Source organism: Felis catus, chromosome B3 (assembly GCF_018350175.1).
Source record: "Felis catus isolate Fca126 chromosome B3, F.catus_Fca126_mat1.0, whole genome shotgun sequence".
In the NCBI taxonomy this organism is placed as follows: domain Eukaryota; kingdom Metazoa; phylum Chordata; class Mammalia; order Carnivora; family Felidae; genus Felis; species Felis catus.
The window spans coordinates 134,698,611-134,714,796 of NC_058373.1; the positions used below are offsets into that span (position 1 = coordinate 134,698,611).

At 41.8% G+C, this 16,186-nt stretch overlaps 1 protein-coding gene and 1 long non-coding RNA gene across 14 annotated transcripts in view; one reads left to right on the forward strand and one right to left on the reverse strand.

Moving 5' to 3' along the window:
• Positions 1 to 16,186, reverse strand: part of CATSPERB (cation channel sperm associated auxiliary subunit beta) — a 134,922-nt gene that overhangs the window by 99,760 nt on the left and 18,976 nt on the right. For all 13 annotated transcript variants that reach the window (XM_045060392.1, XM_045060388.1, XM_045060387.1 and 10 more), the window contains 3 exons: positions 9,798 to 9,893; positions 5,296 to 5,445; positions 9 to 104 (listed from right to left, as the gene is read on the reverse strand). In XM_045060392.1, coding sequence (XP_044916327.1) covers positions 9 to 104; positions 5,296 to 5,445; positions 9,798 to 9,893 — 342 coding nt within the window. The remainder of the gene's footprint in view (positions 1 to 8; positions 105 to 5,295; positions 5,446 to 9,797; positions 9,894 to 16,186) is intronic.
• On the forward strand, positions 4,084 to 15,854 carry LOC123386185. Its single transcript, XR_006599929.1, has 2 exons — positions 4,084 to 4,530; positions 15,277 to 15,854. It is a non-coding gene; the product is annotated as an uncharacterized LOC123386185 (long non-coding RNA).

A 16,186-nucleotide genomic window follows, 5' to 3' on the forward strand; every position in this document is an offset into this window, starting at 1 on the left:
GGAATTACCTTCTCCAACTTGGGAATAGATCGTATCTGTCAGGTTATACCACGTGGTATCACTGTAATTCCAAAATCCAGAAAAACTGAGGCCTATGTAAATACCTAACAGGAGAAAAAAGGAAGATTCAGTCTAGATAACGTTACGAAGAGAGTAACCCACTTCTATGGTTCCCAGACTGCTGCAGCCAGAACTGACATCTGCCCCACCTTCCAAACCAATCTCTGCCCTGCCTCAACTCGCCTCCCCTTGGCTAGAATCTCACTTCCTAAGCACTGGAAAGATGAAGCGACTTCAGGTTAACATAGGATTTTAGCCAACTGTCTGATTTAAATTTTAAGGATTCTGTTTTGTATCAAAGGGATCAGAATATGTCCCCCCAAAATATGCCACTCTGGTTAAGAATTTTTTTGAGCTTGGGGCGCCTGGGTGGCGCAGTCGGTTAAGCGTCCAACTTCGGCCAGGTCACGATCTCGCGGTCCGTGAGTTCGAGCCCCGCGTCGGGCTCTGGGCTGATGGCTCAGAGCCTGGAGCCTGCTTCCGATTCTGTGTCTCCCTCTCTCTCTGCCCCTCCCCCGTTCATGCTCTCTCTCTCTCTCTCTCTCTCTCTGTCCCAAAAATAAAAATAAAAGTTGAAAAAAAAATTTTTTTTAAAAAAAAGAATTTTTTTGAGCTGAAGGCAGCTGAGAATCAACAGATTCAGGAAGAGATCTCTGCCCTCCCCTTACCTGGCTACAAGCAGAGCATGACTTTCTCTTTGGGACACATGCCTCCCCACCCCTGTGCCAGGAGGAAGAGCCCTCTTCTCACCAGAGATGGAAGAGAAGTCGATGCTAAGTTTGCATACACACACTTTCCCAGAACGGCCCTTCTCTTTCATTAATCCCCTCACGTCTTTCCTAGTCACTTCCCCATACTTTATCACCCCCTGAAGCCCAACCTTCTTTCTTTTGTTAAAATGGTATATATGCCCCCAAGTTTAACCACTTATTTGAGCTTCACTGCTTTTAAGTTAACTCTGTGGATGTAAATATTTTTTAATGTTTATTTTTGAGAGAGAGAGAGAGAGAGAGAGAGAAAGAGACAGACAGACAGAGTGTGAGTGGGGGGGGGGGGGAGAAAGAGAGGGAGACAGCAGAATCTGAAGCAGGCTCCAGGCTCTGAGTTGTCAGCACAGAGCCCGACACGGGGCTCAAACTTGTGAACCGCGAGATCATGACCTGAGCGAAAGTCGGTCGCTTAACCGACTGAGCCGCCCAGGTGCTCCTGTGAATGTAAATATTAATTTAAGATGTGTGCCTTTTTTTCCTGATGATCTGCCTTTGTTAATTTAATTCACAGCCCTCATTCACTAGACATAAGAGAGTAGAGGAAGAGGGTTTTTTTCTTCCCTGATGGTATTTTTGTAAGCATAAGTACATTCCTAGTTCAGAAATACAATCTTAGTCAATAGTTTTAAAACTCCAATAAGGAAGTTAAAATTCCAAGAGGAAGAAACTATGTTTGATTTACTTTACTATTTGTGATTTTTAAAAAAATAGAAAAAGTATTTGCTTATGCCTCATGAGAACCTCGTAAAAGAAGACAGAACACAACGCAAATACTTTGATCTCACTTTTCTTTGGCCATACCTAGGAGTGTTGAGAGTCTTTTGCTTTAAATGTGGAATATTAACCTGAAATCTAGTCAACAGGCATAATTATTGAGGGTGGTGGGAGAGCCTGAAGACGGTTGATGATCTAACGCATGTGCTCTGTTTCCCAAAGACGAATGTAGGACCACTCATGTGGTGAAGTGTATATTTCCACTCTCAGCTGTTTTCTGTGTAGGGAAAGATGTAGCAGGAAGTGTTGTCACCATATACTTTTTCCAGAGAGAGAAAAAGCTAATGACGTGTGTTGCCATTCTGAGCTCTAAGTCTCGTTCCGCAGATAACACTATCCTATATTCTAAGTAGGGATGGTCATCGGTGTCCAGTATGATATCACATGACCAGGGCCCTGCAAAGTTTAGAAATATTCAATAGAAGGGTAAGTAGGAAAACAAATGTCTTGTTCTGGTTAATACTTTGAGGCTCAAATTAAGTTACAAAGCCACTCTGTATAACAACGACCACGACTGTACCCCAGGGTTACAGAAGCTGATGTGGACCACTGTGAAGACTTTGGATTTTATTCTACTGGCCATAAGGGAAGCCGCTGCGTGTCTGAGGCAGGGAAGTGATGTGATTTGGTTTATACTTGAGAAGACCACTCTGGTGGCTGTATGGAAGATGGGTTGTACTGGGGCAAGAATACAAATAGGGAGACCACTTAAGAAGCTATGAATTAGTCTCGTGGAAAACCAACGTTGACTTAAGACTTCAGCAGAGGAAAGAAGCGGTCACACTGGGGATACACACTGGGTACGGCACCATCCTGGAATGTCACGAGAGTAAGGGCAGTCAAGAATGTGTTCTAGACTTTAGCTTGGAGCAACTCCATATGAATTGGGATAAGGAATACTGGAGAAGAACAGATTTCAGAGGGAGATGAGTCAAGAGTTCTGGATCAGAGTTACTGTATTTGAGATGCTCAGTAGACATCAGGAGGAAATGTAAACTATAGACAATTGCATAGAGGAGTTTGGTCTCCACGGAGCGCTCAGCACCAGAAATATAGGTTTGAGAATCACTGGCCTGGAGATGGCACTTAAACCATAGGACTGGGTTAAGTTTTTCAAAGAGAGAGACGTGGCTCCCTAAGGAAGGAGAGTCAAGGACAAAGCCCTGAGTTTGACGACTACTTGAGGGGACACACCAAAGAGGAGTCTGTCTGGAAAACTAAGGAATGACCAATGTGGTCAGATAAAAGCAATCAAAGGTGATACCGAGAAAGCCAAGAGGATAAAGTGTTTTGAAGACCGAGTGGCCAGCTGTGTCCAGTGCTGCTGGGAAGGAAAGTAGAATGAGGATAAAGAATTGGCGGCTGGGGACGCCTGGGTGGCTCAGTTGGTTAAGTGTCCAGCTTCAGCTCAGGCCATGATCTCACGGCTCGTGAGTCTGAACCCCGTGTCAAGCTCTGTGCTTGTGCTTTCTCTCTTATAAATAAATAAACATGGGGGCACCTGGGTGGCTCAGTCGGTTGAGCGTCTGACTTTGGCTCGGGTCATGATCTCACGGTTTGTGGTTCGAGCCCCGCGTCGGGCTCTGTGCTGACAGCTCAGAGCCTGGAGCCTGCTTGGGATTCTGTGTCTCCTTCTCTCTCTGCCCCTCCTCTGCTCACGCTTTGTCTCACTCTGTTTCTCAAAAATAAATAAATGTAAAAAAATTAAAAAAAAAAAACATTAAAAAAAAAAGAAGAAGAACGGGTAGCTGGAACTGACAATATGGAAATCAGGAATGGTCTTGGGAAGAAACGTTTCACAAGACTGGTGGGCACCAAACACTCATCTCTAGCGGAATGAAGACAAAGCGGGAGGTGGGACAACGGAGCGCCATCTACAATAAGTTCTTTGCCCAAATTTTGCTTTGAAGGACAACAGAAGAACAGCTAGGATGCTCCCAAACAAAGGAGGGTTTGTCTGTACGCCAATGGACCCAATCCAGCGAGGAGAGAGAGCAGACGATGCAGAGGGAAAGGTGGCATTTGCAGCAGAGAGGCAGCAGGAGCAAGGTGCTTCAGATGGTCACAGGGAACGGGATCCAGAACACAAGGGTTGGGGGTGGTGGCCTCCGACAGGTGGAGTCTGGGCAGAGATGCTTCTTGCAATGCAACAGGCGAGAAGGCAAGGCTCACAAGCACCAATGCGGGTAGAACGGCAGGTTTGCAGGTGCAACGACGAAGGAGTGCCTTGTGGTGGATCCTGGTTTTCTATATGAAATATTAGACAAAGGCACAGCTGAGAGTGGAAAGGGGAAGGGGGTGACGTGGAGGGTTTGAGGTGTGGGAAGGGGTGTGAGATAAGGCCACTTGGCGGAATCGGAAAATAAACATACCAGCGAAGAGGGACAGGGTTTCTGGGTGGTGCTGAGGGCCCACTTGAGACTTGGGATCGGGAATTTAAAGTGAGAGCGGTCGGTGGAATGCGAAAGGGAGACTGGCGTGCAGTGTCTTCTCTAGCAACATTCCGCTGTCTCGGGGCAGGACTAGAGGTGGTTTTAACCGGAGTTGGCACTGCTCGGGGAATGGAAGACAGAGCAGGGCAGGGAAGCTACAGAAGGATCTGTAAGGGTGGGCTATGCAAATTATGGGGGAGGGGAGGGAGAGAGAAAACCAAGGGTGTTGGGAAGTGGAGAAGGTGGTAGGGACAAGACACTGAAGTCTCAGTGAAATCGAAGGAGCGCCGGAGTGGGAGCACTAGAAGAGGTGGTAAGGACGTGAGGGGAGGGGGCGTGGACAGTGTGAGTTGCTCATGGTAGAGACTCCACAGGTAACAACATTAGGGGAGATGATGAGGTCCAGAATATGGCCACAGAAGTGCGATGGGGGAAGATCATTGCAGGAAACGACGTCTGGCCGTTGAGTATTACGTCGGTCATCCACATGGATGGTGAGTTGGATTCGAGGATTTTAGTTGGGATTTTAGGGTGCCCATATTATTTGTGAGTAATAGTATTTTGTTTCTTTTAATTCTTTTATTTTCCTTTTCATTCATTGGGTTTGGGGACTAGAAGGTCACCGATGATCTAGGAAAAACAACTATCATAATACATTAGAAGTTGAAATGATGGGGTGCCTGGGTGGCTCAGTTGGTTAAGTGTCCGACTTCAGCTCATGTCATGATCTCACAGCTCGTGAGTTCAAGCCCCACGTCGGGGTCTGTGCTGACAGCTCAGAGCCTGCTTCAGATTCTGTGTCTCCCTCTCCTTCTGCCCCTTCCCCACTCATTCTCTCTCTCTTCTCTCAAAAATAAACATTAAAAAAAAAGTTGAAACGGAGTAGGATGCTTTTAAATACTACAGTAGGAATCTAAAAGCACCTACATAGTAAATGAAGTAATGTTATGATGCCTTAGAACATGATTCCCATTTTACACAAGGAGTCACCTCTGAGAGGAAATAACATATTAATAGAAATCAGGAGATAAATGAAATTAGGAGAGACACTACAGTCACGATGAACATGACCAAAAGTCGCAGAGTAAAAGTAGTTGATCACGCTTGCAAGTTGACAAGGGGAAGTGACAAAGAGTAAATTCGCAGGTAGTTTTAGGAAACGTTTTGACTCCGTTGAGTCTAACTTGCACTGCCAGTTAAACACTGCTGTTATAAAACACAAAACCCACATCCAACTTTCAATACAGCCACGGACTTACCGTTGTAGGTTTCATTCAAAATGAAGCCAAGTAACGCTACATCATTAGCACAGGGGCATTTTGCCACTTTGAGATCCATCACGTGCTGATACACTTTGCTGATATCACTTTTTGTCATTATGGCCCCGAGATCCCCCTGAAGAATAGGTTCTGTGGAAATCAAATTTAGGTGTTTATAAATCGTGGCTGCAGGCTTGAATAGGGGACGTTACTGCTTTCCTTTAAAGGTTTTTTTATTTTGAATTTCCCCCAAGTTTTTATTTAAATTCCAATTAGTTAACAAACAGGGTAATATTCGTTTCAGGTGTAGAATTTAGCAATTCAACACCTACACACAACACCTGGTGCTCATCACAAGTGCCCAGTTTAAGGATTTTTAAAGCACTATGTAGAGTGCCTATTTCATTTTCCAAAAAGCAGGTGTATTACCTCACCCTTCATCAGCTTAAAAAAAAAAAAAAAAAAAAAAAAAAGGTTGATTCTTATTTTCCAGAGTAGAAGGAATGAAGGCTAAGTGCCCTTCATGGGGGCCTGGCATAGTCACACTGCAGAAGAACGTGTGTGATGGCAGACACTGCTTTGGTCACCTTTGGGGACGAGGACTGGCCGCAGGATCTCTCCCTAGAAATGGAATTGCTGGGTCATAGGACACTTACGATGGAGAACAGCTTCTGCTTCAAAAGCCCACACCACACATTTACTTTTTGTTCTCTTCCTCTGATTCCACAGAAACAGCAGCAGATATAGAACAACGGGAATAAATCCAGAATACCAGTAGATGGGGAAAGGTATCATTAGGGGCTGAGACACTGGGGGATTTCCGGAAGAGACACAGAAGCTGGGCTGGGATTACAAGGAAAAACCAATGAGAGGGGTACAGGTTCCACCCATCAACCTGGCAATCTATTCTTGGATATGCAAAGCATTGGGGATGGATGAAGTCAAATTTTAATGATAAGAAAATAGGGGAATTTTTTTTTCTTCTGAAAAATGAGAAAAGGGAGTACAAAAAGCAAGCCAGGGCAATTTGACAGAATACTGTTGTCTGAATTTCAAAAACAGCCAAGGGATTTTTAAAAAGAAGTATCTAGGGGCGCCTGGGTGGCTCAGTCGGTTGAGTGTCCGACTTTGGCTCAGGTCATGATCTAGTGGTAGGTTCAAGCCCTGCATTGGGCTCTGTGCTGACAGCTCAGAGCCTGGAGCCTGCTTCGGATTCTGTATCTCCCTCTCTCTCTGCCTCTCCCCCGCTCATGCTCTGTCTCTCTCTCTCTCTCTGTCAAAAATGAAAAAAACATTTAAAAAAGTAAAATGAAGAGATATCTAATAATTGATTCTTTAGCTGTTTACATTTCTACAATGTAGATCTTTACCATTTCCCCCAAATCTGCGGCAAAGCCCAAAGACTTTAAGTGATACATTTTTCACTTCCTGCAAAAGCAAGAAATGGAGGTAGATTTCCATGTGGGTTGATACAGTGTAGCTTAGACCAGAAAGAGATGGAACTTATAAACCAATGTTATTCACTCTGAAGTTCAAAGGCATTTGGGGTATGGCAGCTGACTCTCCAGGGTGACAGCATGTCTGTGCAGGCAATTAATAACCAGATCTTACAGGACAGAGAGACTGGACCTTGTTGCTGGGACATGATCACATCAAAATGAAAACACCTCGATGTACAAGCTCCCTTAGAGTCAGATACTGTATTTTAAATGTTTTAAGAATGAGGGAGTGGTTATAAGTCTTGACTACTATTGAGAAGTCAAGGAGGAGACAGAAAAGGGACCCTTATGAAAGGGAACCAGGGATTGTGATTAGGAACAGTGTTAGTGGAGGGGTCTAGGGGGTGGATTTGGAGTTACTAGTGAATAAAGAGTTCCTACTCTAACCCTAACTTTAACCCTTAATTGCCCCTTCTCAATGCTTTCTCCCCATGTCTCCAGCATTTCAGTAAATGAGACCATCACCCATTTGATTGCTCAGTAAGAAATCTAGGATTCATTCTGATTCCTCTGTCTGCCTTATCCCTCGTCCACCAGGAAGGAACTCCTACCAGCTCTACTTCCGAAACACATTCTAAAGATTCTTATTTCTCACCATCTCCACCCCCCGGCCCATGTCCCCCGGACCACCTCCCAGGTGGACCAGGGCAACAGCTGTCAACCAATCTCCTCTATGCCATTCTTGCCATCCTTCTCTGAGTGTCTTCACACAGCAGCCAAGGTGACCCACTTAGAAAGCAGGAGTCAGAATGTATCACTCTCCAGCTTCAAACGCTCCAAAGGCTCTCCCTTAGAATAACACCTGCACTTATCACCATGCTCCCTGCTGGCCTCTCCAAACGTATTATAAGCCATTCTGCCTGTCGTTTACTCTGCTTCCACATCACAGGCCTCCTTTCCGTTCCTCAAACACATGAATCTCATTTCTGCATCTGGAACCTTTAAGAACAACTCATTTGTAGAACTCTTTGCTACCACGTTACCTCTATACATTCTAAATTAAGTATATGCTAACATTTAAATGCAGTAGATAATAACCTGGGTGCCTTTCAATGTGTTGTGATTCAGATTTCAAAAATATTTTGAAAACTGAAATAATTATGGACTGTTACTTCAGTACTTAAAGGTAGCTAGCACAGGGCTTCAAAATATCCATCTCAAAGGCTTGCAATTACTATTGAATAACTATTAAAAATTTTTTTTAATGTTTATTATTTTTGAGAGACAGAGCGTCAGTGGGGGAGGAGCAGAGAGAGAGGGAGACACAGAATCTGAAGCAGGCTCCAGGCTCTGAACTGTCAGCACGGAGCCCGACACGGGGCCCAAACTCAAGAACCACGAGATCATGACCTGAGCCGAAGTCAGACGCTTAACCGACTGAGCCACCCAGGCGCCCCAATAATTGACTATTTTTTAAAAACCTGGATGCTATGACAAAATAATAAAGCACAACATTTTGTCATTTTTCAGGTGTTTTAATTTTGGTTAAAGAAATAAAACAATATAGAATGACTGAAGATATCTCTGCTCCCTTTGTGGCCCCATTTCCAAATTTTCCCCAAATGCAACCACTATCATGAAATTGCTGTGTATGATTCTAATCCCATGTTTTTACATTTTTACTACAATATATATGTACCCATGAATGGTACATAGCATTGTTATGTGTTTTCTAAATTTTGAGTAAATGTTCTCCTATTCTATTCTGAAACTTGAATTTTCATTCAATGCTTTTGAGTTCTGTTCTTGATGATATATATGGGTCTATTTCCTTCATTTTAACAGAAAATTCTACAGGTATCTGTCTTTTCCCCTATTGATGGACATTTAAGTTGTTTCTCATTTCCATTACAAATAATGCTACATTAAATAGATCTGTCTTTTGCACACATGCAACCTTTGTTCTAGACCAGTTCTCAATCCTCTGCACGTCAGAATCACCTGGGGGGATTTTTTTTTTTTTTTATTACAGATGGCTGGCTCCACTTCTAGAGCTCAGATTTTATTTTATTTTATGTTTATTTATTTATTTGGGGTGGGGGGGGAGAGGCAGAGAGAGAGGGAGAGAGAAAGAATCCCAAGAAGGCTCTGCACTGTAATCACAGAACCTGAAGTGGGGCTTGAACCCATGAACCACGAGATCATGACCTGAGCCAAAATCAAGAGTCAGATGCTTAATCCACTGAGTTATCCAGGCACCCTTAGAGGTCAGATTTTAATTGACATAAGGTTGGGTGGGACATCATCACTTTTCTTAAAGCTACCCACTCTCCTAAAGCTACTACTTTCCATAAGATGTATTATTTATTTATCTTTATTCTGCATTCTACATAGCACCATTATCAGAGTGGGAGTAAAAGAATAAAAGTAAAAAGCATCTGAAACTAATATTACACTGTATGTTAAATAACTGCAATTTAAATTTAAAAAAAAAACGGAAGGTGAGGAAAGTAAATACAAGATCCAGGAATGAGGACTTAAAAAAATACAATTTAATGCTATGGATGATCAAAAATTGGCCTATAAGTCAGACAACTGGAAAAGAGAAGCCTAGACAATTATGTCACTCAGTGTTCATAAACTTAAAAGAATCAATTTTTCATGAAAAAATGTAAATGTTCCTACAAAGAATGAGCAAATATTTTTGCTGATGGTCATCCTAAAGGAAACTGAAATGCAATGAACACTATCTTTTGTAACATGTTCATAGAACGTGCAAAAACTAACTTTATAAAGCCATCATTTATCATGACCTCCATATGATTATAGAAAAAAGATATATTTCCATATTTCTATAGCACTCTTTGCAGACCTCTATTATCCATTAGAGGTGTATTTAATTATTTGTTTTCCTCATCAGAATGGGAGCCCCTCAAGGATAATGATCATCTCTCTCTCTTTTTTATCGCTAGAACTTAGCACGGAGTCTGGCATATAGTAGGTTACAACATTTGTTGAAAGAATATTATGAATTCCATTTTACTTTTCTCTGTTGGCATTTACCTCGGACATTATCCAATAGTGTTCCTTCCGTAGTATAAATATGTAATCCGTGTTGTAATGTGATCCTTACTAACCATTCTTCTACAGCTGCAATATCTGTTTGAAAACAAAAGGCGAATAATTAGCTATTTTTTGTGTGTGCCAAGGTGGTGAAATTTAAGGCTATATACACACGACCAACAATATTATTATTCATTTCCCAATCGCTTTGACTGCATTTAAATATAAGGTTTCCCATGCTCTTCCTACAGACATTTTGATGGTTAAATAAATTAAAAAAAAGAATTATGAAGTAGCCTTACTACCACAACCATAAATCCAGATGATATTTTAGATCATAATTTTTCTATAAGAGCTGTTGTGGCTTGGTAAAAAGCAAATGATGACACTTCATGTGAAGTGGCATACTATTATTTTAAAGCAGACCATGATTAATTAAAATATATAGTGTAGGGGCACCTGGGTGGCTCGGTTGGTTAAGCATCCAACTTTGGCTCAGGTCATGACCTCACAGTTTGTGGGTTTGAGCCCCGCGTCGGGCTCTGCACAGACAGTGCTGAGCCTGCTTGGGATTCTCTCTCTCCCTCTTTCTCTCTGTCCCTCCCCAATTCGCTCTTTCTCAAAATAAACTTTATATATATATATATATATATATATATATATATATATATGTGTGTGTGTGTGTGTATATATATATATATATACACACACGTATATATATGTATATATGTGTATACATATGTGTATATATATACACGTATGTACACGTATACACGTATATATGTATATATGTGTATACATATGTGTATATATACACGTATGTACACGTATATACATATATACACATAAAGAATATATATATATATATATATATGGTGTAACCCCTAGGGCCAACACACAAAAAAATAATTTAAGGTATAAATAATAAGCCAATAGTAGAGATAAACAGAATAAAACATAATTAATATAAATGAAGACAGAGAAAGAAAAGTAGAACAGAAGAGGGGTGTCTGGGTGGCTCAGTCAATTAAGTGTCTGACTTTGGCTCAGGTCATGATCTCATGGTTCATGGGTTTGAGCCCCACATCAGGCTCCACACTGTCAGCGTGGAGGGAGTGTGGAGGGGCAGGGATGGAACTTTCTGCCTCACACAGTGCACTTTCCCCAGGCTGGCGGTCTGCACATCCTGTTTCCCTGTTTCCTGCCTGCTGACCCTTTCTTGGTTCCCTTCCTGGCTGCGGATCCACCCACGAGCTCAGGGTCTGGCCACCACAGACACCCGCCCCCTCCTCCTGTGAGGTGAGGGACAGAGTCACACACTGGCCACACGAATGCCGGCCACTTCTTCCCCCTGTGGCTTTCACTATCTTTTTAAAAAAAATTTTTTTTTCAACGTTTTTATTTATTTTTGGGACAGAGAGAGACAGAGCATGAATGGGGGAGGGGCAGAGAAAGAGGGAGACACAGAATCTGAAGCAGGCTCCAGGCTCCGAGCCATCAGCCCAGAGCCTGACGCGGGGCTTGAACTCACGGACCGCGAGATCGTGACCTGGCTGAAGTCGGACGCTTAACCGACTGCGCCACCCAGGCGCCCCGGCTGTGGCTTTCACTATTGAGTTTCTGTTCTCACTGGCAAGTCCATTCACCAGCACCTCAGGCTCAGCACAGAGCCTCATCCCACGCAAAAATTTCTGTCTACCTGGGACGGGCTCCTGGTCCCTGAGGGTGGCTGGACGTGTGCCCTCTGGCTTCCCTTTGGGCTAAAAGCTCTTCCTACTCTGGTGGTCATTTTCTTCAGAATTACAACTTCTCTCACATGAGGGACACTTACCCCACTGGGGCCCAGATCCCAGGAGCTTATCTTTTAAAGGGGGGGTGGTAGGGGCAGATTTAGCTGGGGACAGGGCTTATGATTCTGTTGTAGTGGGTGAAATTAATAACTAATATTAAATATTAGTTATTAAATTAACTATTAAGTAACTAATATTAAAATTTACTGGTTCATGAGAGAAAAAAGAAAACACAAGAGAAGGAATAGAAAATACCCTGATGATAAATTTCAAAACAACCATATCAACAATTACATTAAACGTAAATGATCTAAAAATACCAGTCAAAATATTTCCAGACAAGATGTAAAAATCAAGACTGAATATGCTATCTATAATAAATCCACTTTAAATATAAAAGTATATATAAAAATATAAATATAAAAGCATTGATGGGGAAGCCATGGGTGGTGAACTCAGCCTGGGAGCTCTTGTGACATGGGCCAAGGCTGAGGCTAAAACCAGGGTGCACTCGTGAAAAACATGCCTGACCCAAATGACAGCTAAATGGGTTTTCATGTACACCCAGGCATCTAGTTGGGTCTGTGCAGTGGCTGCTGAAGTAGCTAGTGTGCCCAAATAGATCAGATGATATTTGTGCTTCTTGCTGTCACTATTTTCCATCAAGCAATTCCTGGACTTTGAGAAAGATAATGGTGTGAGAAAACATCATGTATGTTTCTACAAAAGGAGCTTCCCACGTGACTGGCTGACCCAGAGAAGTCAATCTTTGGATGTATGACTTAACTGGCCCTCTGTGGGACTGGTTCAGAGTTGGTATGTACATAACCATCTTTGACTTTTAAAATATGAAGAGCCCTGGGGATCCACACGTCTTGGATAACTCTTTACAAGTTCTGACTAAAGACAGAAATGGTATGGTTCCTATAACGGCACATGGAGCGATTGAATATAAGGAAAAGTGTGGATTTAATTCTTTTTTAAAAAATTTTTTGTAAATGTTTATTTATTTTTGAGAGAGACAGAGACAGAGAGAGAGGCAGAGAGAGAGAGAGAGGCAGAACAAGAGCAGAGGAGAGGCAGAGTAAAAGGAAGACCTAGAATTGGAAGCAGGCTCCAGCCTCTGAGCTGTCAGCACAGAGCCCTGCATGGGGCTGGAACTCAAGAACTGCGAGATCATGACCTGAGCGGAAGTTGGATGCTTAACCGATTGAGCCACCCAGGCGCCTCTGGATTTAATTCTTTATTAACAGTAACATCCAATTATTATCTATTATAAATCAAATTAGGTTGGATTTATAGCAACTGCATCTCTTCCCACATGTTTATTAACCAGCACATGCTTCTGGTGGTAATACTAATCCCACTCATCCTAAACACACAGGAAATATTAATCCCACCTGCAATGTGGTTAATGTAGTGAAAGATGTATATGAAACAGCCAAGAAGCCATGCAATGCAGGGTTAGCTGGTAGATCCAGAACTGGAAGTTGAAGAGGTTCAATGACAAAGCTCCACACAAACCTAGTCAAGTAGTTGATGTGCCCTCACATCGGTCTCACACGCTATTCAAGAATTCAGTAAGAACAACAGTAGAACTGCATTAAGAGTTATAGAAAAGAGGGATATCTGGCTGTTAAAACCCTAGTTACTTTGGGTAAAGAAGATGTGTCCACTAGATAAGTGACCAAGGTGATGGTATCCCATCACTATGAGATAGCTATGGGATAGCACCATAGCTATTCCAGTGCTTGAATGTTTATTTTTGCTAGACTAGCTGGTTGTTTTCCATGGAGTCCTTCCTACAGCTCCAGTTCCTCCATTACACTAGTAACCTGAGCAATTTTTCATCCTATCTTGTTGTGCTATGGTTAATTCCCTCCTCACATGCTCTGCTCTCTGATTTAAATTTCTGCCTTCCTCCATCTGATTGGATTCTCGGTGGGAGGCATCAGTACTTTTGTGTTTGATCTTATTTACTGACGCCTTGATTTTATTTTAAAATTCATTTGTGCGCTTTCATTCTGTTGGTCAATGTGTTCTAATGGTTGCCTTGGGAAAAACAGGCAAGAGAATGAAAAAAAGAAAGATACATTATGCAAATACTAATTCACAGACAGCTGTAGTGGCTATATCAATATCTGACAAAGACGATTTCAGATCAAGGTAATATCAGGAATAAAGAGCAGCAATGCATATGATAAAGGGATCAATTCACTAAAAAGCTGCAACTCCAAATGTGTACATGCTTAACAAGAGCTTCAAAGTACATGAATCAAAGGCTGATAAAACTGAAAAAAGAAATCCAAAAATCCACAATTATACTTGGATATTTCAAAACCCCTCTCTCAGTAACTGACAAAAATCAGTACGAATATAGAAAAGCCGAATGCTATCAAACCAACTGACCTAACCAACATTTATAGAGCACTCCAGCTGAGAATAGCAGAATATTTTTTTCATGTGTGCGTGCCAGATTCCCCAAACGAGCCATACCGGACATCTTAACAAATTATCATATGAAATATGTTCTCAGAACACAGAATTAATCTGGAAAAAAATAGATAACAGAAAGATATCTGGAAAATCTCCAAGTATTTGGACATCTTACAATGTACTTCTAAATAATCACAGGTCAAAGAGAAAGCAGGAGGGCAAATGAGAAAGTATTTCTAACTGAGAGAAAATGAAAACACACCACATCGAAATTTACGAGCCGCAGCGAAAGCAGTGCCAGAGAGAAATATATAGCAGTAAAATATTTATATTGGATAAAAGAAATACCTCAAATCAATGATCTGAAGCTCGGGTTGAAAGACAGTAAAGGCCTTATACAGAGTCAAATAGTAAATATTTTGGGCTTTGTGGGCCATATGGCCTCTGTCACAACACTAACTCTGCCACGGTAATACAAAAGCAGCCCCAGCAAACACATAAATTGATGAGCATAGCTGTGTACCAATAAAACTCTGTGTACAAACACAGGCTGCGGGCCAAAAGCGTAGTTTGCCGACCCCTAATCTAAAGGTTCCCAAATTAAGAAACTAGGGAAAAGGGGGCAAATTAAACCAAAAGCAAAAAGAAGAATAAGATAAAGAGTGAGGTTCAGTGAAATGAAGGCCAAAAAATCAAACAAAACAAAACAAAACAAAACCCCCAAAAAACTAATATTCTCAATCAGTGAAATCAAAAGATGTTTATTTGCAAGGGTCTATAAAATTGAGGAAACTGCCAGACTAATCAAGAAGAAAAAAAGGTGCAAATAACTCATATTAGAGGTGAAATAGGGAACCTCACTGGGGACTGTCTATTCTACTCGCTGTGTCATAAATTCAAAAATGTAGATGAAACGGAAAAGTTCCTACAAAGATGCAAACCGCCAAAACACACTTGAGAAAAACTAGAAGATGCGAATGTTCCCACATCTATTAAGGAAACTGAATTTGTGGTTAAAAGCTTTCTCACAAAGAAAACCCCAGACCCGGATATCTTCACTGGCCTGGAGAAGCTCACCAAACATTTAATGAAAAGAGAATATCAATACTACAAAATTCCTTCCATAATATAGGAAAGACTCTTCCTCATTTTATGTGTGCATGTATTTGTTTATTTCTGTTCTTAGAAGTCAGCTTTATGTTCAGTGTTATTTAGTTCTAACAGCCTATGTACTTACTTTTGCTTCTCACCAGGTTTACCTGCAGGCCGAGATTTCGAAAACCCCAACAAACAAACACACAGCACTGTGGGATTTCAGGCAGTGACCACCTGCATTTCATTTTGGCAATTAAACCAGGACTCCCTTTCAAAGAAACTTCTATGCAAAGTGCCGTGTTTCTAGAATGAGGCGCGTGTTTTTTCAACCTTGAAGTCACCCTTCTGAAAAGCAGACCCAGAAACCCAAGCTTTCAGAACTTGGTTATAGTATCACCATTGCTGTGGTAATTTTACAACCAATAGCCCCCAAAGTTACTTTATTTAACAGAGGGCTTCAAGACCAGGCGGAATTTCTTGGCAATCTCACCTGCCCCTGCTGACTTGACTGTTCTACATCTGTTTCCATGGGAATCTTCACCCTTAAAGTCCAGGAGATGACCTCAGCTGCACCAAGTTGCCAAGCAGAGCCCATCCGGAGAGGGAGGGGTGGGGGGATTTGGACACAGGGCCCCTTGCTGGCCCCAGCACTGCTGTCTGACCCAGCAACAATGAACCTGTTCACTATTCATAAACGCTGTCCAATAAAGAGCATGCATCAAAACTTAAAAGCCAACCTTTCTGCCCAGATTCCTGGATAAAAAGGATTTTTAAAAATCTGTATAATTTGAACCAAAAGGGCAACTATTAAAAATAAACCAAGAAAAAAATAAAATAAAATAAACCAAGAAATATCCAGAAACAGGTTTCTAGTGAAAGCTTGACTTCCAATGCAATAAAATGATTTAGACAGGTTCTTTTATCTATGGGGAATGCAATGGTATCACAGCCCCTTAGTTAAGCCTTCTGAAAATCCTTAAGTAGAAAGCATTTTAATTCAGAGACCAAAGTGAAAATATCTTTGAAAGAAGAATAATGTGGCTAGGAAACCTTGTGCCTCTTGGCAAA